At 44.6% G+C, this 21,287-nt stretch overlaps 1 protein-coding gene across 1 annotated transcript in view; it reads left to right on the top strand.

The window, feature by feature from the left end:
• The window catches only part of SEZ6L2 (seizure related 6 homolog like 2), a 246,662-nt gene that overhangs the window by 187,047 nt on the left and 38,328 nt on the right, over positions 1-21,287 (top strand). Inside the window, exons 15-16 of the mRNA XM_029606956.1 lie at positions 17,002-17,040; positions 20,089-20,206. Of these exons, the coding sequence (XP_029462816.1) occupies positions 17,002-17,040; positions 20,089-20,206 (157 nt within the window). The remainder of the gene's footprint in view (positions 1-17,001; positions 17,041-20,088; positions 20,207-21,287) is intronic.

Raw genomic sequence — 21,287 nt, 5'->3', positions numbered from 1 at the left:
GACCCTTCTCCCGTCACTAACCACCCAAACAACCCTGCAAAGGTTAGACCACTCTCACTCTGGTTACTCCTTCACCTTTAACCCTTCTAACTCACCCACTGTCTATCTCATCCCAAAAGCCATCCACACATTCCATCTTATCTCCTTCCTTCTCCTGTGTTTGTCTCTCAGTTCAGTTTTCGTTTCTCTCTCTCGTGCTTTCTCTCTATGCATTTGCATTTGTCTCTCCTAACATCTGCTGTGGGAGTTCTCTAGGTTTGACCTGGATACTCCGGGTTTAGATACAAGCCTTTGAAAGCGTTTACAGGTTCTCTGAGCCCAGGGAACCAGCTCTATACTGCTCACGCCACTCCAGCAGCATCTGCATCAGTAGCACCACCAGTGGTGCAAAGATTGTAGTGTTGGGGATGGAGGGTGGGAGGAGAGGTGGGAAGGTCAGACAGGAAGAACTTCTCTCTTGTAGCTGATTGTTCTTATAACTAAATGCTAATCAATAGGCAGGAAGCGGCAGGAGCAGGAACATAGGCTAGAAGCACCTCCTTATCCACTATCTCTTTACTGCTGGTGTGACTTATACAGCTTGTGGGGAGGAAGGCAGGGAAATCTGTTTTATAGAAGACCATCCTATCTTTTTTTTATGCAATTGTCCAACGTCCTACTTAAGCAAGAACAGGATGTACAATTGTCTTGTTTCTCAATCAGACCTTACACAGAAAAAGAAATTTGACTGAATTTCATGCACGATGCACATGGACAGTTGTAGGGTTTTAAAAAAGAGGTGCAGATGGCATGGTGCATCATCATCCTCCTACTACTACATTCCCCCTCCCACTCTAATTCATCCCCATCTCTCATTTAAATTCCTTTCCGTGTCCTCCTTTCCTCCCGCCCCGAGGTTCCTCTCCATTTCCTTCTCATGTGCCCACAGATTCTTCTCCTACTCCTCCACCAGGGTCTTCTTCATCTCCTCTTGCCTTTTTATTATTTATTTTTATTATTTATCGAGTTTTATATACCGTCATTCGGTTTCACCATCATAATGGTTTATAAAAAATATGATGTTTCCAAGGTTAAGGAGGTTAACAAGGTTTTCAAAAAGGTTCAAATGATTGTTAACATAGAGACATCATATACAAGTTATTTGCTGTTCAGTTTTTTTACATTTCAGTTCTATGTTATAATATATACTTGTGTTGAGTTTCAGTTTTCTTAAGGTTAGACCGGAGGGGGTTGGCTTTGTTTTGTTAATTGTGTGAGTTGATATGCTTTGGTGAACATCCATGTTTTTAGATCTTTTTTGAAAGTTTTTAGGTTTTCTTCAGTTCTGAGTTTGTTTGGGAGGGAGTTCCAGAGTTTCGGGCTTCCTAGAGAGATTGCTTTCTTTTGGGTTGAGGTGAGTTGTTTGGAACGAGTAGGTGATGTCTTTAGAAGTCCGTTATTTGCTGATCTAAGGTTTCTGTTTGGGGTATGTAGTTTTATGGAGGAACTTAGCCAGTTTTTCATATATGATTTTATGAAGTATGGAAAGTATTTTGTATTCAATCCTGAGTTTTATTGGTAGCCAGTGTAGTGGGATAAGTATTGGAGTGATGTGATCATGTTTGTTAGATCCAGTGAGGATTCTTGCGGCTGCAATTTGTAGGATTTGGAGTGGACGGATTATGTTTAGAGATAAGTTGAAAAGGAGTGAGTTACAGTAGTCCAGGTTAGAGAAAATGAGTAATTGAAGGACTGATCTGAAGTTGTTGGTGGAAAGGAAAGGTTTTAATTGACAGAGTGTTAGTAGTTATGATATCCGTCTTTGATTTTTTGTTGAGATGTGGTTTTTGAAAGAAAGTTCCTTGTCAATTATTACTCCAAGATTGCGGGCATGATTGATCGGAGATATAATTGTATTTTGGTTCATTAGGTTGAGTGGTGGAAGTTGAGGGGAGTTGTTCTTTCTGTCTAATATGATTATCTCAGTCTTGTTGAAGTTAAGGATGAGTTTTAAGTTGGTTAGTATTTCCTTTATTCTGCTTAGGTAAGTGGCTGTTAATTTGTATGTTTCTTCTAGTGATTTTTGTATTGGGATTAATATTTGAATGTCATCAGCATAGATGAAGTGGGTCAGATTAAGATTTGATAGGAAGTGGCATATTGGAAGCAGATAGATGTTGAAGAGCTTCACTGATAGAATGGATCCTTGGGGAACTCCAGTTTTAGATTAATTTTCTTTGAGAGGGTATCATTGAGCAGCACTTGGTAGGTTCTTTGTGATAGGTATGAAGAGAACCATTGTAGGGTTGTTTCCTTTGCCCCAATTTCAGATAGATGGTCAATCATGATAGAGTGGTTTACTGTATCAAAGGCTGCTGATAGGTCGAGTAGGACTAGAAGGTAGCTGTGGCCATTTTCGAAACCTTTGAGTACGAAGTTGTTCATTGCTAGTAGTAGAGTCTCAGTGTTCAATTGCTTTCTGAAGCCAAATTGCGTGGGTAGCAGGATGTTGTTTTCTTCCAGGTGGTCACTGAGCCGTGTGTGGATGACTTTCTCAATGATTTTGGCAATGAATGGAAGGTTTGATATGGGTCGGTAGTTCAGTGGGTTTTTTGGATCAAGATTATTCTTTTTTATAATGGGTTTGATGATTGCAGATTTTAGGCACTCTGGGTAGTTTCCTTCCATGAGGGAAAGGTTTACGATGTCAGTTATCGTCTTAGTTATTGATGGTTCAAGATTTTTTATCATTGTAATGGGTATGGTGTCAATAGGGTGTTTGGCTGGGTTCATTTTTTTAATGATCATTTGGATTTCCAGAGAAGATGCTGTCTCAAAGTTGGGCCAGCTTTTTGTTTGAATGTTCTGTATTTTCTGATCTTGTGAGTCATTTTTTAGGTAGTTCTTTATGAGGATTTTGATTTTTTCATTAAAGAAATCTGCGAAGTCGATACTAGTGATCTTTGGTGTTGATTGTGACTGATCATCATAAGATGATTTGGTTAGGCTTTTTACTATGTTGAAGAGCATCTTAGGGTTATGTTGGTATTTGTTTATTTTGTTAGTGTAAAAGTCTTTTTTTGTTTTATGGATGAGTTTTTTGTATTCTGCTAGTTGTGCTCTGTATGCGTTGAGTAGTGTGGTTGTTTTGTTGTTTCTCCATGATTTCTCTTTTTTTCCGAGTTTCCATTTGGCTGCTCTGATGTTGTCGTTGTACCAAAGGTTCAGATTTTTTGGTTCTTTTATTGTTTTCTTTATGATGGGGTTTATCTTGTCTGCTGCAGTTCTAGTTATGGTAATCCAGGATGATGTTGCGTTTTCTGTGTTTGATAGGTCTATGTTTGTTAGTTCAGTTTGTAGATTTGCTTGAAGAGTTTCGATGCAAAAAGGTGGACGGTATGAGAAGGATTTAGTTGTGCTTTTTCTTGTTGTAAGTTTACAATTTGAATATAAGTTTGTGTGGATGATAGAGTGGTCTGACCATGGTATATTCATTATCTAAGTTTGGTGGTTAGACCATATGTTAGTGTTGATGAAGACTAGGTCTAGTGTGTGACCTGCTTTGTGTGTGGGGCCATTGATGATTTGTCTGAGTCCCAGTGATGAGAGCGCATCAATGATTGAGGCGCAAGTGGGAGAGTAGGGGACAGTGTCTATGTGTAAGTTGAAGTCACCTAGAATAATTATGGGTTTGTTGATTGATATTCTGGTCAGGAAGAATTCAATAAGTGGTGAGCAGTTCCGATCAAGAGTGTTAGGGGGGCAGTATACCAGACAAATTTGTAGATGTGGAGAATCAAATAGTGCAATTTCCAGTGGGGAGCAATTGCTTGTTGGGAGTAATTCTTTCTGGCCTTCAGATTATTCTCTCCTTTCTCTTCCCATCACCCATCTCCCCCTTCCTCAGATTCCTATTACCCAACTCCCAGCCTACACTCCCTCTTCCCTGCCCCTCACAGTTTCTCATGGTCAATAGTATGGGCAGAGTAGTAGCAGGTCAGCAAAGCAGAGAAATGGTGAATGTGTGCTTTCTATCCCCTCTACTGCTCTTCCCCCCATGGTCTGAGCCAGTAGGGATGTGAATCGTTTTTCAACGATTAAAATTATCGTCCGATAATGTTTATATCGTCTTAAATCGTTATAGAACACGATACAATAGAAATTCTAACGATTTATCGTTAAAAATCGTTAAATCGTGTTAGTGCGCACTAACTCGAGTTAGTGCGCACTAACTCCCCGTTAGTGCGCACTAACTCGATTTAGTGCGCACTAACTGAAAATGATACAAATAAACACTTTCCAGGTCACTGAAGGTCAGTTAGGAATGAATATGTGTTCCTATTGGCTGGCTGCCCTCTTATCTATTGATGTTACCAAGGTTACCACTGAGGTGATGGTTGGGGGGATGGGAAATGGAACTGGAAACTAACGAACACCAACAGAAAATGAAACAAAGTGTTCACACTTCCCAGGTCAGTAAAGGTCACTTAGGAATGAATATGTATGTATGTATTCCTATTGGCTGGCTGTGCTCTTATCTATTGATGTTACCAATATGGCTGGGGGGATGTGAAATGGAAACAGTTGGAAGCTTGACAAAAAAAGTAATGTAATGATCAGCACTCACGTGACTAGAACTTGTTTGTTTATTATTTTTGTTAGCAGGCACCTGAAATGCTAGTGCATGTTGAATTTGCCAATCACTGTGCATTTTAGAAAGGTGGTCCTGGCTGGAACTGTACACAGTTCAAATATATGTAATTGATTGTTGGTAAGTGTATTTTTTAAGTAGCCACACTGGCACCAGTATGTTTACTTTTCCTCCTACTTAACTCACTAGCTCAGCTTTGTAAGAAGGGCTTCTCTCCTTGTGTGTTGTTTTTGTTTGGTGTGAGGAGAGCAGAAACATCAGATCTTTATTCAATCTACTACAGTCATCTCTTACAGTGCCCTATCCCTATTAATACCAGGAGTGTTGTGATCTTCCTGCACACAGTGCCCTAACCCTGATACCAGTCTGAGACAGCTCCCTCCCTGCATTACTAGTGAGAGGCTGGCTTCACAGACAGGGGGGAGCTGCCTGACCCTCACTCCTGACTTCCCCCATGTCCCAGCTAGTGAATGGTGTGTGGGTGAGGGGGGGGGGGGGAGGATGGTGAAGTCTGAGACAGCTCCCTCCCTGCATTACTAGTGAGAGGCTGGCTTCACAGACAGGGGGGAGCTGCCTGACCCTCACTCCTGACTTCCCCCATGTCCCAGCTAGTGAATGGTGTGTGGGTGAGGGGGGGGGGGGGAGGATGGTGAAGTCTGAGACAGCTCCCTCCCTGCATTACTAGTGAGAGGCTGGCTTCACAGACAGGGGGGAGCTGCCTGACCCTCACTCCTGACTTCCCCCATGTCCCAGCTAGTGAATGGTGTGTGGGTGAGGGGGGGGGGGGGAGGATGGTGAAGTCTGAGACAGCTCCCTCCCTGCATTACTAGTGAGAGGCTGGCTTCACAGACAGGGGGGAGCTGCCTGACCCTCACTCCTGACTTCCCCCATGTCCCAGCTAGTGAATGGTGTGTGGGTGAGGGGGGGGGGTGGATGGTGAAGTCTGAGACAGCTCCCTCCCTGCATTACTAGTGAGAGGCTGGCTTCACAGACAGGGGGGAGCTGCCTGACCCTCACTCCTGACTTCCCCCATGTCCCAGCTAGTGAATGGTGTGTGGGTGAGGGGGGGGGGGGAGGATGGTGAAGTCTGAGACAGCTCCCTCCCTGCATTACTAGTGAGAGGCTGGCTTCACAGACAGGGGGGAGCTGCCTGACCCTCACTCCTGACTTCCCCCATGTCCCAGCTAGTGAATGGTGTGTGGGTGAGGGGGGGGGGGAGGATGGTGAAGTCTGAGACAGCTCCCTCCCTGCATTACTAGTGAGAGGCTGGCTTCACAGACAGGGGGGAGCTGCCTGACCCTCACTCCTGACTTCCCCCATGTCCCAGCTAGTGAATGGTGTGTGGGTGAGGGGGGGGGGAGGATGGTGAAGTCTGAGACAGCTCCCTCCCTGCATTACTAGTGAGAGGCTGGCTTCACAGACAGGGGGGAGCTGCCTGACCCTCACTCCTGACTTCCCCCATGTCCCAGCTAGTGAATGGTGTGTGGGTGAGGGGGGGGGGGAGGATGGTGAAGTCTGAGACAGCTCCCTCCCTGCATTACTAGTGAGAGGCTGGCTTCACAGACAGGGGGGAGCTGCCTGACCCTCACTCCTGACTTCCCCCATGTCCCAGCTAGTGAATGGTGTGTGGGTGAGGGGGGGGGGGGGGAGGATGGTGAAGTCTGAGACAGCTCCCTCCCTGCATTACTAGTGAGAGGCTGGCTTCACAGACAGGGGGGAGCTGCCTGTCCCTCACTCCTGACTTCCCCCATGTCCCAGCTAGTGAATGGTGTGTGGGTGAGGGGGGGGGGGTGGATGGTGAAGTCTGAGACAGCTCCCTCCCTGCATTACTAGTGAGAGGCTGGCTTCACAGACAGGGGGGAGCTGCCTGACCCTCACTCCTGACTTCCCCCATGTCCCAGCTAGTGAATGGTGTGTGGGTAAGGGGGGGGGGGGGAGGATGGTGAAGTCTGAGACAGCTCCCTCCCTGCATTACTAGTGAGAGGCTGGCTTCACAGACAGGGGGGAGCTGCCTGACCCTCACTCCTCCGGGGTATTGTGATCTTCCTGCACACAGTGCCCTATCCCTGATACCAGGGGTGTTGTGATCTTCCTGCATGCAGTGCCCTATCCCTATTAATACCAGGAGTGTTGTGATCTTCCTGCATGCAGTGCCCTATCCCTATTAATACCAGGAGTGTTGTGATCTTCCTGCATGCAGTGCCCTATCCCTGATATCGGGATGTGTGCAAGAAGATCACAACACCCCCGGTATCAGGAATAGGGCACTGTGTGCAGGAAGATCACAACACCCCCAGTATCAGGAATAGGGCACTGTGTGCAGGAAGATCACAACACCCCTGGTATTAGGGATAGGGCACTGTGTGCAGGAAGATCACAACACTCCTGGTATTAATAGGGATAGGGCACTGTGTGCAGGAAGATCACAATACCCCTGGTATCAGGGTTAGGGCACAAGTTCTAGTCACATTGACTGATCACATTACTTGTTTTGTCAAGCTACCAACTGTTTCCATTTCCCATCCCCCATATACTGTCAGTAGGAAACTTGGTAACATGAATAAATAAGAGGGCAGCCAATAGGAATACATATTCATTCCTAAACTGACCTTAACTGACCTGAAAAGTGTCAAATTGTATCATTTTCAGTTAGTGCGCACTAACTCCCAGTTAGTGCGCACTAACTCCCGTTAGTGCGCACTAACTCGAGTTAGTGCGCACTAATCGGAAAAAACGATTTTTAACGATTTTTTAACTAAAAAATCGTGCCTAAGACGATTTTCTTGCCCTGCCACACGATTTCTATCGTTAAGACGATATGGAAAACGATTCACATCCCTATGAGCCAGTGCAAAGCCATTAGGCATCCTAGATGAACTTTTAAGGCCTGCTTCCCCCACCCCCCCCCCCTGGATCTCCCTACACACAATTTAATCCTATGCATCTATAATAGCAGATTTTACATAAAGAAAGGACATTCTGAGGTACTAATATCAGTTACAACAGCTTGTCATGCACTATTGTGGTGCCAACCAGAAAACCCTGCAAAAAAAGACACTCAGAACCCATAAGATATTAGATGTGTTGTAACACATGTTGGCTGTGGGCTTGCTAGTACAATATAGTAAACCTCCCTGTGAGACAGAGTGGTGATCCCACAGACCTGAAGACACATATGCAGTCTGACTCCAGCCTTTCTTAAAACACTTATTTTTATTACAGCTTCACAATCACACAACAGTAGACTGTTTTCCCTTCAGAACAGTGTTCTCAATTACTCACTGTTCAGTACTGCTTTCCTCAGTACTCACAGTTCAGCTTCGGCACAGCTCAGTGTTTGGACAGTGTTACTTTATAGGAGCTGCCTTCCTCCTGAAGACCTATGCCTGGTCTGACTAACCCATCTGGGTCCCAGCTCTTATTCAACCAAGACTCTTGTTGTTCTGGGTTCAAATTACACCCCAGCAGAACTTTTTGGACTGGCTGTGGTGCCTCCATCGGTGATTCCTCCGGTATCCTCTCAGCACACTCTGGCCACTCACCCACACCAGTCTCTGGCTTCTTCGCAGCCTCACTCACTGGGGTCTCCACAACAGCTCTCACTTGGCACTTTATCTCCTCTCTAACTGGCCTTTTCATGCCCTATCTCTCCTGGTTTCTCACAGGAGTTGTCTCCGGACTCCCAGTAGTGTTTGGGTACCCTTCAGGGTCTTCCTTGGGACCTCCTGTAATGCCGACTTCCAATACTGCCTCCTCCTGGGCAGTCTGTGTCACCCTCCTTAGGGCTCTATGTGACCCCTCTCTCAGGGTTCTTAACCGCCCCCTTCTCTGGGCTTCTCACTGGAGCTGATTCTAGACTCCTGGTAGTGTTTGGGCACCCTACAGGATCTTCCTCAGGACCTCCTGTAGTGCCAAACTCAGACTGTTGCCAAGACTCAGTCACCCCATGGGACAACTCTGCCAGGACTCGTTCACTTCCTCCAGGAATTGGAGGCACTCCTTGACAAGCTAGTCTAGGTATTCACTCTCTTGGCTGGCCTGGACTCTTGGGAGTGGGTTCCCTCGCTCCATTGCTCTGGCTGGCCTTTCTGTCTGCCAAACCTCAAGCCTTAGGTCCTCCCTCTGACCCAGCGCTTGGGACTGGGGAACTCCCATTACACATAAATGCATGGCTGTTCCTTCTTTCCAGCCCCCTGGCTGCTTTGTGCTTCACCTGTTGCTGCAGTACCCTGACTGTTCCACTCCAGGTTTTCCTGTGGCCGCACACCTTAAACTGCAGAGTAGCTTGCTTGCTAGAAGAGGGCACCACCCTGTTCCCATTCACCGCACTCACCACCCGCTCTGGCAGCTTTTCCAGGGCCACACCCTGCTCAGCACATCCTTGCTGTACCAGTGTTCCTTCCTTTTTTTATTTTTGAAGGCAAAAAAAGGGTAAAAAAAAAAAAAGCCTGCATAACCAGCATTAACTTGCTAATGTTAAATCTTTCTATCTACCTCCAGCAGAGTTTCTCTCTTTAGCCGGTTCATACCTACCACTTTCTGGCTGTCCTTGAAACCAGGCCCACTCACAGTTTCCTCTCTGCCTGAAACTTCGTTTTTTTTTCAGTGTAGCTTCTGAGCCACACCCTTTCTTTTTTTTTTTTTATTTATGCATTTTTAAACAGCTTAGACAGCAATAGCAGCTTGCCAGTGAAAGGGTCAAAGAAATACAATTATTCATTTTGATTTGCATTCTAACAAAGAAAAAACTCTAAACAAATGTTCATAGAAAATTAGCCAATACTTTCCAAAAAAAAAGAAATATTACACCCAGTATAAGGAAATAGGGAGATCCAAGATTCTTTTTAAAGGGAGCAGTAAAAAAAATATTACAGTTATAAGGAGGTTACAACATTTATCTTTCATCCCATGCCTGGTTCAAGTAGCGCTATGTTGTAAAAGGGAATGAGAATCAAGAAATAAACGTAATTCAGGTGGATCATAAAACACAAATCTTTCATTATTAAATTTTACCACACATTTACTAGGGTATCGAATTATTATCTGAGCACCAGGATCTTTTGCCTCCTGGCACATCAGAAGAAACCTTTTTCTATGTAGTTGTGTTGCCCTAGTTATATCCGGGTAGATCCATATTTTTGACCGAGATAGAGCTTTTCTCTATTTCGGAGAAACAGCCTCATTATAGTGACTCTGTCAGAAGGAAAAACAAATCTGATGCACAGAGTTCCCCGATATTAAAATTGTTCTTCAGCTGGTTGCTCCAAAAGTTCAGTAAGATTACCTACTTCTGATGGTTGCAAGTTTCTGTTCTGTACTTCATTCCCTATTTTTTCCCAGGAATTCATGTAGAAAATATTCGCTATTGGTGGAATAGCTTCCATAGGTATTTGTAAATTTTCCAAGATATATTTTTTAAATTGTTCTATAGGTGAAATTAGATTAACTTGTGGAAAATTTAATTCTCTGAGGTTTCTATACCTCATTTCATTTTCTATCTTTCTTGCGTTTGACATTTCTCCTTGAATTAAACTAGATTCAACTGTCTGAATTCGGGAGACCTGGTTTTCCAGGCCTTCCAATTTTTCAGCGTGTAATGCCAATTGTGGGTCTATTTGGTGAACACGGTGCTGTGTCTCAGTCATTATTGTAGACACATTTACTGTAGAGGATTTCAAAGCAAGTAGTGCAGTCCAAACATTTTCCAAAGTAATATTTTGTGTTTCAACCACATTTGGAAAACCAGTAGCTCTTACCCCTCCATCTTGAGCCACACCCTTTCAAAAGCCACCATGCTCTGCTCACTCCTGCACTCTGTACTTTGTTTGTGAGCCGCAGGCCCCCTGTGATCTGTATTTCATTTTTGAATCACAGGTCCTCTTTACAACTTTCTGTATTCCAAACAGACACTTCCCTCTCTCTTCTGCAAACTGTTTGGCCTCCAAACTGCTTCTGGCAGGCCACACATACACCAAACGTTTTTTGGAGGCTGGGTTTTTCTCTGTACTGGGTGTGGAGAAAACATCTCACTTCTGACACCATATGTGGGACCGAGCGGTGATCCCCCAGACCTGAAGACACAAATGCAGTGTCTCCAGCCTTTCTTAAAACACTTTATTACAGCTTCACAAACATACAACAGTAAACTGCCTTCCCTTCAGAACAGTGTACTCAATTACTCACAGTTCAGTACTGCTTCTTTCAGTACTCACAGTTCAGCTTCGGCACAGCTCAGTGTTTGGACAGTGTTACTTTATAGGAGCTGCCTTCCTCCTGGAGACCCAGGCCTTGTCTGACTAACCCATCTGGGTCCCAGCTCTTATTCCTCCCCTGTTGGGTTACACCCTCAGAGCTCTCTCTCACAAGGGGAATTAGAGGGGACCAGGCACATAGCCTGGTCCTGCACCGGTTTAAGAGGGAACATAGGGGCATTACCTCACACTCCCATACCAAAAGAGCACTAACTGCCAGCACTCAAACAGTAACAACCCTACCTATGAGTAGGCAACACTACATATATTACACTAGAACACTATTACCTCCTATTAGGAGAACCAGAGCAAGCCAGGCTGCTATAGATCCCTACACAGAAACTGTTTGCTAGTAGAATACCTCACCTCAGTCACACATGTAGAACACAGACAGATCCTCACCAAATACAGAATAAAGAGACCATAAAGCATAAACAGGAATGTGCAGACAAAAACTGAACCGGAAGTTCAATAAGATAGACTGTGTGTATGCCGTGTAACAATGGAAATTCAAAAATCGCTATTCCTCATAAAACATCAATCATAATAGTAAAGCTTCACCAATAAAAAGAATAAATATTTCAAAACAGCTAACAAATAGAATGTCATACAATAATTTAAAATTCATATACAAATGTTTAACTATTTCCCAAACACCAATACAATATTTCAAAACAGAAGACACATCAAATAACAACCAATAGTTAAAACTAATAAGGATTTTAAAAATCCTCTCCATATCTGGCAACTTTTGATTTCCAGTCACCCTGAGATTGTCGAAGATTAATGAAGGGCGGAAGGGTAGGAGGTAGGGATACATAAAATGTCTTCTCTTTTTTTTAAATTTTTTTTTATATGATTTTACAAAACATATCAGAAATACATACTTGTGACAGAAATAAGAGGTTCTCTCAAGGAATAACTAAATACAACATAAACATCTCCATAACACATTATATTATGAGTATTTCCTCCTAATTTAAGGGAATATTGGGAGGGAGGCAAGAGGCCAGTAACAAAAACTGAAGCGAAATTTTTATGTAATAAGAGTATTAAACTAAACAGAGATTCAAACTCCTTAATCATATGCCCTCCGACAGAGTACTTAGCTGTTCATCTAGGGTGAGACTCCAAAAATGCCCTTAATTGAGATGGTTCGAAAAAAACAAACGTAGAATTCTGATATTTTAATACACACTTGCATGGGTATCGGAGAGTAAACTTAGAACATATTCCCAATGCTTCTATTCTCATTGAGAGGAATTTTTTCCTCCTTTCCTGAGTTGTGCGTACAATAGGGATGTGAATCGTTTTTCTAACGAATTGAAATATCGTACGATATTTATAAATTCATTAAAAATCGGTTAAAAGAAGGAAACGATCAATTTTACCCCAATTTTTTGTAAAAATCGTTTTTCGGGTTAGTGCGCGCTAACAAAAAAACGTTTATTTTTGTTACTTTTTGCTAATTTTGTTAGCGCGCACTAACCCGAAAAACGATTTTTCACTAAAAAAAATCGGGGAAACGCGGGAAAATGATTTTTTCCCACGGCCAGACGATCCCGATAACGGGGACGACTGGGCACCCGATTCACATCCCTAGCGTACAATATCTGGGAAAAGCCATAATTTCTGGCCATAATACAAAAAATTCCTCTTCCTAAAAAAAAAGTCTAAGAACAGTATTCTTATCCTGTAGAACTACAAAACTCACAAGGAGTATCCCTCTCTCAGTTACTTCATCTTCCTGAGATAGCTCTAACATTTCTGTAATATTTAATTTAGATTTTTGTTTTTCTTTATCTTTATCTGGACCTTTATCTACATTATTCTGATATAGGAAATGAGCTTTAGTAATAACAGGCATAATGTCATTTGGCATCTTTAAGACTTCAGCCAGGTATTTTTTAAACAAATCTACTGGAGGTATTGTTTTCACAATAGGAAAATTCAAAACACGAATGTTCAAATTTCTCAAGGAATTCTCCATATATTCCATTTTCTTTGCTTGTACTTGTTCTGATATAATCAATTTTTGTTGTATTTTCAAGCTTATCTTCAACTCCCTTGATCTTCATATCTTGTTCCATAATCTTCTTCTCCGTAGCCATGCATCGTTTGTTTGTGTCCATAAAGGTATTTGTTAAAGTAAGTATTGCTGTTTCAGTTGAAGCCAGTGCTTCCCATAAAGAGTCGAGCGTTATTATTGGAGGTTTTACTAGAAAAGGCTTTAAGCACATTTCCTGCTCACCCAAATGTTCAGCTCTTCTGTCGGTGTCCTGAATCTGCTCCACCAAGGTGGCCTCCGCTGCTGGATATTGAGAAGAAGCCTGTTTTCCTTCAGCCTGAGGATCCAGATTCTCTCCCACGGTTTCCTGCATCCTGATGGGCTCTCCCCTAGCATGTTGTGAAGAGGTAAACTTAGCTTGTTCCCCTTTCGCATCCTCGGGGGAATCCATAAGCAAAGAAAGATCCGCTGCGATATGCCCATGGGGAGGAGCCGGAGCCTCAGGTGCCGCCGGGGCTAAGCGAGATCTCGGCCTGTGAAGGTGACGTTCGCTCCGCGTCACCTCCATCTGTGGCCCTCGCTCCCGGCAAAATCGGAGTTAAAGCAAAGAAGCTCGGTATTAAGGACTGTCCTGTCAAAGTAGATTCTGACATCGCCGTGCTCTCCCGGAGCTTAGCCTTCCTTTTGGTGTGTGGCATTCTGCTAGAGACACAGGAAAAAGGCGAAAATTCAAACCAGGTAACAGGAGCGTTCCTTGCAATCTCTTCAATCAGGTGCCATCTTGCCTCCCCATCGAAAATGTCTTCTCCTTTTCTCTCTCTTTCATAAATAGACACTTTCAAACACACACACTCACTTACATACATACACGCATGCATGCTCTTTCTCTCCTCCCCCACACATACATACAAGCTTTTTCTCTTACTCTTGCTATGCTCTCTCAAACACAAACACATGCTCTCTTAGACACACACACACACACACTCTCTCCCACATGCTCTCTCTATTCCCCCCCCCCCCACACACACACACTAACAAAGTAACAGAATAAATGTCAGTAGAAAAAGAAAAAGTGGTCCATCCAGTCTGCACTGCAAGTTTTTTTTAAGGTAGTAACTGCCGCTCTATGAAGATTACCCCCATGTTTCTGTTAAGGATAGTAACTGCTATCTCTCTTCCACGTGCTCTCTCTCCCCCACACACAAACACACATACACATACAAACACACACACAATCTCCCTCTCCCACATGCTCTTTCTTATGCACACACATGCTTGCTCTCTCTTTCCCACATGCTTCCTCTCACACAGACACACTCATGCCTTCTCACACATACATGCCTCTCTCTCCCACGTGAGCTTACTCATACACACACACACACACACATGCTCTCTCTCTCCCACATGCTCTCACACACGTGCTTTTTCACACACACACACACACACACATGCTCTCTTTCAGGTCTAGATTTAGGCATAGGCAACATACGCAACTGCCTAGGGTGCCAAATTGTGAAGGCGCCAAATCCCAAGCCTAAGAGGATCCTTCATCAGCTTATTTTAGGGTTATGTGCCTCTGCTATTTCAAAGAGGCATCACAGTGGCATTCTGGCCAAACAACACTCCCCTGCTTTGCAATCTCCAATGGTAAAATCCCTGCTGTCTGAACTCTTAGAGGGAAACCCTAACCTTACCTTTCAGTCCTGCTTATGGGTGCCAAAATCTTAAATCTGACCCTGCTCGCTCTCTCCCACATGCTATTTCTCTCTCTCTCTCTTTCACATATAAACATACACACAAATGCTCTCACATACACATGCTCTCTCTCTCTCTCCTACATGTTCTCCCTCACACACACACACATGTTCTCTTTCTCCCCACACACAGACTTACTCTTTCTCTGCTCTTCCACACACACCTTCATGCTCTCTCACACACACACACACACACACACACACACATGTTCTCTTTCTCCCCACACACATACTTACTCTTTCTCTGCTCTTCCACACACACCTTCATGCTCTCTCACACACACATATACACACACATGTTCTCTTTCTCCCCACACACATACTTATTCTTTCTCTGCTCTTCCACACACACCTTCATGCTCTCTCACACACATATACACACACATGTTCTCTTTCTCCCCACACACATACTTACTCTTTCTCTGCTCTTCCACACACACCTTCATGCTCTCTCTCACACACACACACACACACACATGTTCTCTTTCTCCCCACACACATACTTACTCTTTCTCTGCTCTTCCACACACACCTTCATGCTCTCTCACACACACACATATACACATACTCGCTCTCTCTCTCCCCAGAATATGCAGGCAGCAGCATCCTCCTTCTTTGGCCTCCTCTCTCTCCCTCTCCCATTTATGGGGCCAACAACTGCTCCTCCCTTTGGCTGTGCAGGCTCCGCCATTGTTGCTCAGGCTCCTCTCTTCAGCTGTGTGTGCTCAGCCACCACTGCTCCCGCTTCTCTCTTTGGCTGGTAGGACCAAGCTGCTGCTGCTCCAGCTCCTCTTTTCAGCTGTGTGGGCCTGGCCACCGCTGCTCCAGCTCCATTCTTTGGTTGGGAAGGCCCGGCCATCATTCCGGTTCCTCTGAGACATGTGGGCCCAGCTGACACTGCTCTGCCATGACCTCTGAGTCCTACTTTCTTCCATGCCTCCAACTCCTTCCAGCTGCAACAGTTGATCCTCCTACTTCCTATCTGCATGGGCCTGAAAAACACTTCCTCTTCCATCCCTGTGGGCATGAAGAAGGAGGCCCAATTGCTGCAGTCCTACCACCAGAAGAGTCCGGAATACTGCTTCCACATCTGAGTAGGGCCAGTGGAAGCCCTAGACAGTTGTCCCCAAAGCTGCGGAGCTCTAGGCAGATGCCTAATCTGCCTAATGCTTCCACTGGTCCTGCCCATGGTTTGTGCTTCCTTTGTAATCAGGAAGCATAGAATGAGGAGGAGAAGCAGCCACTGATAGTGCATGTTTACTGTGTTCCCATGCTGCCAGACTAACATTACTGCTGTTGATCTGACTGCCAAGGAGGAGGGGAGGCAGAGGAACGTTGACCTTTTTTCAATGTGGTAATGTCTGGTATGGCTTTTACCAAAGGGTTGACCTATATTCTGGGGGGGTGTTTAGCTATCTGCTCTCCATCTTCTGGGGTGACCCAGAAGATGGAGAGCAGATAGCTAAACAGAGAAGCAGAAGAGAGAACAACATGGTAAAATGGAACACAAGGCCAAGGTAGAAAAGTGGAGGAGGAGAGCAACAGGTAGAATAGGATGACAACAAAGGGGGAAAGTAAGAGAAGGAAAGTAACAGGGAGAAAAGGAGGAGGAGCGCAGCAGAGAGAAGATATGAGTAGTAAAGGGGGAAAACAGTGGAGGGGTAAGATGGGGAGAAGACAAAAGGAGAAAAAAGAAGGAGGAGACCAAAGGGGAGAGGAGAAGGAGAAAGGAATGGGGAGATGCGGATGAAGGGCAAAGAAGAGAGGTAAAGAAAGGAAGGGGGCACAGGCATAATAGGGAAAGTGGGGAGCAAATAAAGAAGAGAGGAGGAGCAAAGAAGGGACATGGAGGAGGAAGCAAAGAGGGTAATTGGAGGAAAGTTCAAAGGTGCATAATACTACTGCCGGCAAAAGTAAAAGAGGGAGGAAACAGAGCACAAGCAGAGCCATGGAAGGTAAGAGAAGCTGTGGAGGGAAAAGCAAACGAGCAAAAGAAGGAAGGGGGAGATGGTGATGCAGAGAGAAAGAGCAAGAGGAGGAAAAGAAAAATGTGAGAGTGTATGTGGGGGGTTACTCAGTGTTTTCCAGTACACAGAAGGGCCAGAAATTCTGCGTAGATGCCAGTGTGCCCTTCCTGCAGACAGGTGCCGTGCCACCCATGGGGCAAGTGGAAGAGGCACACCTTGCTGAGGCACCTGCCTGCATGAACACTTCTGGTAATGCCATGGGCACCAGAAAATGCTGAGTCCATCCCACTTACTGGCCCACCTCGCTACCAATCCGCTAACCTCAGCTTGCGACACCCAAAGGTTAAGGGTTGCAGTCTCTGAACCCTCTCTCTCTCCTTTTCTCTCCTAGTTGCTTACGAAGAGATGCTTGACGATCGGAAGTTTGAAGGTGAGAGTGGGAAAGAGAGAAATGGGATGGGGTACACAAACCCTTCGATTCTCCATTCCAGTGCATCCTTGGACATGTAGCCCAACCTTTAACCTCCCCAGTGTGTTCTGGGACTTCTAGACCAACCATTCCCTTTTCCCACGTCCACTGCATTCTAGGACTTTCAGTTTAGCCTTTCACTTCCCCTCCCACAGTGCATTCTGGAAAAACATTCAAAAGGATGATTTATCCAGCTAAAGTTAGCTGGATAAGTTATGCGGGGTAACATCTACTGAATATCCTCAAATAAAGTTATTTGGGTATACTTAACCCGGATGACTTTGAAACCTAACGGGCTATGTTGAATATCACCAGTTAGGTTTCAAAGTTATCCGGGTATGTGTACCATGGTAGCTTTACCCTTAGCCGGCTCTATTCTTTGAATATGACTGGTTAAATAGCGATGATAACTGAAAAAAAAAAGCCAAGTGGGCCTGTCAACCCAGTCCCCTACCCCAGTGCAACTGATTCCCCCCTTCCCCTTGAGCCCCCCAAAACAGTAACAAAATGTTGTGAGCCTGTAGGACCCTAAAGCTTTCCCTCTCCAAATTGGCTAAATAGGGCCATGCTAGATGTGTTGGGATTCTTCCAAACTCCTAGCCGGGGTAAGGGATTTGGGGATTAGTTGACAAGTTGTAGTGGGGGAGGAAGAAGAAGGGGTAGGATGGCATTCTGGAGGGAAACTTCCGTTTCATTATAGTTGGTCAATTCAGAGATGGGGAAGACGGAGGCATTTCGGGCCTAAAGGCCCTCAACTTTTTATTACGGGATCAGCCGCAAAGGACCAACATTGGTTTCACTGGGGGTGGGGAATTGGGCCAGTAGTCTCACTCCTTTTTTTTTTCTTTTAATACTTGGCATTGTTACTGAAGTGGCTATAATCTTTGAATATAAGTTGGTTCTGATTGAGCTGAAGACCAGTAGGAGCAAGAAGAAGCTTCTGAGTCTTTGAATATAGCCACTTAGGTATATAACCTGTTAGGGTTAAAATTATCCAGGGACATGTTCCTGAATAACTTTAAACCTAATGTTGGCCACTTCTCGAGTTAGCCAAATAAGTCATATGGCCAGCTCCAATTATCAGAAATAGCCAAATAAGTAATTTGGCTAACTCTACACAGAATGCTTCTGAAATGCCTCTGGATAAATTGTATCCAGAAAATGAATTATCAGGAAAATATTTATCTGCATAAGAGGCAACTATATTTAAAACACAACATTTATCTAGATAACACAACAGTTATCCAGATGAATATCTTTGAATATCAGCCTCAATGTTCATCTTCAAAAAAGCTCTGATTGGGCTCTTTTTTACTTCAGGAGAGCTGATTGGGTTCACTTTTACTTCAGATTAGTTTTGATGCAAGCCTGGATTTCTCAATAGACACACTAGGCCTGTGACTAGGGTGGTAAAAATCTGGGAAACAGCAGGCTAGCTGAAGCAAATGCTGCCTTCCAGCTGTGCTGAAAGTCACTCAGCAGAGGACAGCTCTCTGCTTCCTGATCCAGCCTCCCCTTCCCATCCAGCTTGAAGGGAACAAGAGTTGGGGGAGGTGAGCCTGGAGCAGACAGGGCAAAGGGGGATCATTTTGGAGAGGTTAGGAGGGGTTGAGTGAGAATCATTGGGGAGAGAGGAGAGAGGATTGACTAGGAAACGTGTCTGTGTGTGAGAGAGAGAAGGGAATGGGAGAAGAGGACAATGTTTGTAGGGGTGAGAGAGAGGGAATTGGTGCCGTGTGTATGTGTGTATAAGATTGGGTGAGAGGTTAGAGAGGGGATACAAAGGGGAGCAGAACTGATGCATGGTAGGGGCATATCCCATCCCCCATCCCCATCAAAGTGGTTCAGATCCTCTACCCCTTGACCTCGGATTCTTTTCCCCAGATCCTGGAATCTCCCTTCCTTCCTACCTCTCCCTTTGGCCCAGATCCTGGAACCTCTCCCCGCCCCCCCCCCCCCTTAACTCCTCCTATTCCCTGCTGTCCTTACTCAATCCCAGAACCTCTCTTCATCTCTACCCTCTTCCCCATCCCAGATTTCTGATCTTATCTCCTCCTTTTCCTCAATCCCCTATCCTCTCCATCCCTGATCCTCTCTTCCTCTTCTACCTCTCCCCAACCCCGGGTCCTCTTTCCTTTTCACATTTCTTCTTCCTATGCACAGTGACTCTCACCTTCTCCTCACCCCATCCCTGGTCCTCCCCCCTTCTCCTTCTTCTTCCTTCTTTCTATTGATGCCTGAGATCATAAAAATAAAATTATACACACATAAAAATAAATTATACACACACACACAAGCAAGGCTGGAAAACTACTGTCCCTTCATTTTTATAATGCAATATAAATGATGGAAATGATTGGTAGCGGGCTTCAGAATTTTCTTATTATAGATACGCAATCTGCCCTTGAGCTGCCACAGGAAACTGTGGCTCTGTCCCTTAGACCTTCTGCTCCCTGTTGCCTGACCTTATCAGGGGTGGCGGGCGACAGCCTCAGTAGTGCCTAGGGATGGTAAAGCCCCAAATCCGTCACTGTTTGATTGGTTATTTTTGTCAGGAGATCTTTCTTTCTTTTTTTTGACTCAGAAGTTTTTTCTTGCTCCTACGGGTCTTCAGCTCAATCAGAACCGACTTATATTCAGCAACTAGCCAGGGATTCCCCCCCCCCCCCCCCCCCCCCCGCCACCAATTTTATATTCCCCCTTCATCGCACAACAAGCTAATTTGACTATTTCAGTGATCCTCTACTGGGTACCATGCATCAGGACTCTTTCCAGAACCCTGCAATCATTGTGCCTGAATTCAGCCACTAGGTGTCGCCATTGAGCAATGACCGTGCCTTTGAGTTCTACGAATGCTGCCTTCAGCCCCAGTGAACCCGGAGAGCCACCAGGCTAGCACAATTGCTCCTTTATAAATATTCTCCCCCTGGATGTTCCGTGCCTTCAGGAGAACTGTGATTGGTCACTGATTGGGTTATATATTCTTTTTTCACCCCTTTTTCCTTACAGTAACTCAGACAACAGACCCTTCCCACCAGATGGAAGGTGGGAACATCGCCCTGGCTATTTTCCTGCCAATCGTTCTGGTCATCCTTCTGATTGGAGGGATCTACATTTACTACACCAAGTGAGTAAGAGTGAGGGCTCTACGTGCAGCACTTAACTGGGGGGCGTTGAACATAATCAGTCCTAAACAGATTAAAACAACATTTATAAAAACCCTAAAAAATATTATTGTAAAAATAACCAGTTAAATATTCTTGTCATTTTTTGGGGGTTTTTTTGTTTTGCCTTGGGGTTACCTTTCCCTCTTTTGACCTCTGCCCTCATGAACAGCAAACGATGCATTCGGCAATGTCACTGGAAGTAAATGTGATGGGGAGTGTGCTTGTCAACCCACACAACTCTTGTGAAATTATTATTTTTTTATTTATATTTCTATTTATTTGGAACAATGTGTTGCATAGTTGATGACATCAAAGGCAATTTTTTTTTTACTACAGTACGTTCTGCATAAAAGAAATTATGAGTTCAGTATTTAGAAGTGTGGCGAGTGGAACTTAGCCTGTTAAGGTTAACCATCTAATTTTGGTTGATATATTCAGAAGGACTTAACCAGGTACTATGTCTCCCGCTGAATATTCTCGGCTAAAGTTACCTGAATAATGTTATCAGGTTAATGTTGCCACTCACCAGGCTTATCAATATTGAAAAAGAAGACTAGCATGCCGAGAGGGTAACAGTCTGCCACTCCCATCCCCTACCTTAAAAACAGGTGTTGGCCAAATCCCGAATCCCTAAAAGTTGCCTCGACACTGAATTCTGTGTAGAGTAGAGCTGACAGCTTTCGGCACATTAGTGTTAATTTATTCACTTCACTCTGGTTGGAAAGACCAATAATTGGCCCCTTAAGAACTTCAGAAGGGCCTCGGCTGGGTCACACCAAAGTCCATCGAGTCCAGCATCCTGCCTCCGACAGTTGCCAGTTTGAGTCACAAGGACCCAGCAGATCCCCAGTAGTTGGATCTATTTCTTGCATCTCACTCCCAGGGATAAGCGCCGGCTTTCCCAGGTCTGCCTGGCTTATAACTGTTTCTGGACTTTTTGTTCAGGAACTTGTTCAACTCTCTTTTGAACCCCACTATCAGGGCTGATACAATAAGGTGCGTTCAGCTGAACGCATGGTTTTACCCGCACTTTAACGCACA

This window comes from Rhinatrema bivittatum, chromosome 6 (assembly GCF_901001135.1).
Source record: "Rhinatrema bivittatum chromosome 6, aRhiBiv1.1, whole genome shotgun sequence".
In the NCBI taxonomy this organism is placed as follows: domain Eukaryota; kingdom Metazoa; phylum Chordata; class Amphibia; order Gymnophiona; family Rhinatrematidae; genus Rhinatrema; species Rhinatrema bivittatum.
Note: the sequence above shows the minus strand (reverse complement) of the source record. Positions and strands in the feature narration are given on the sequence as shown.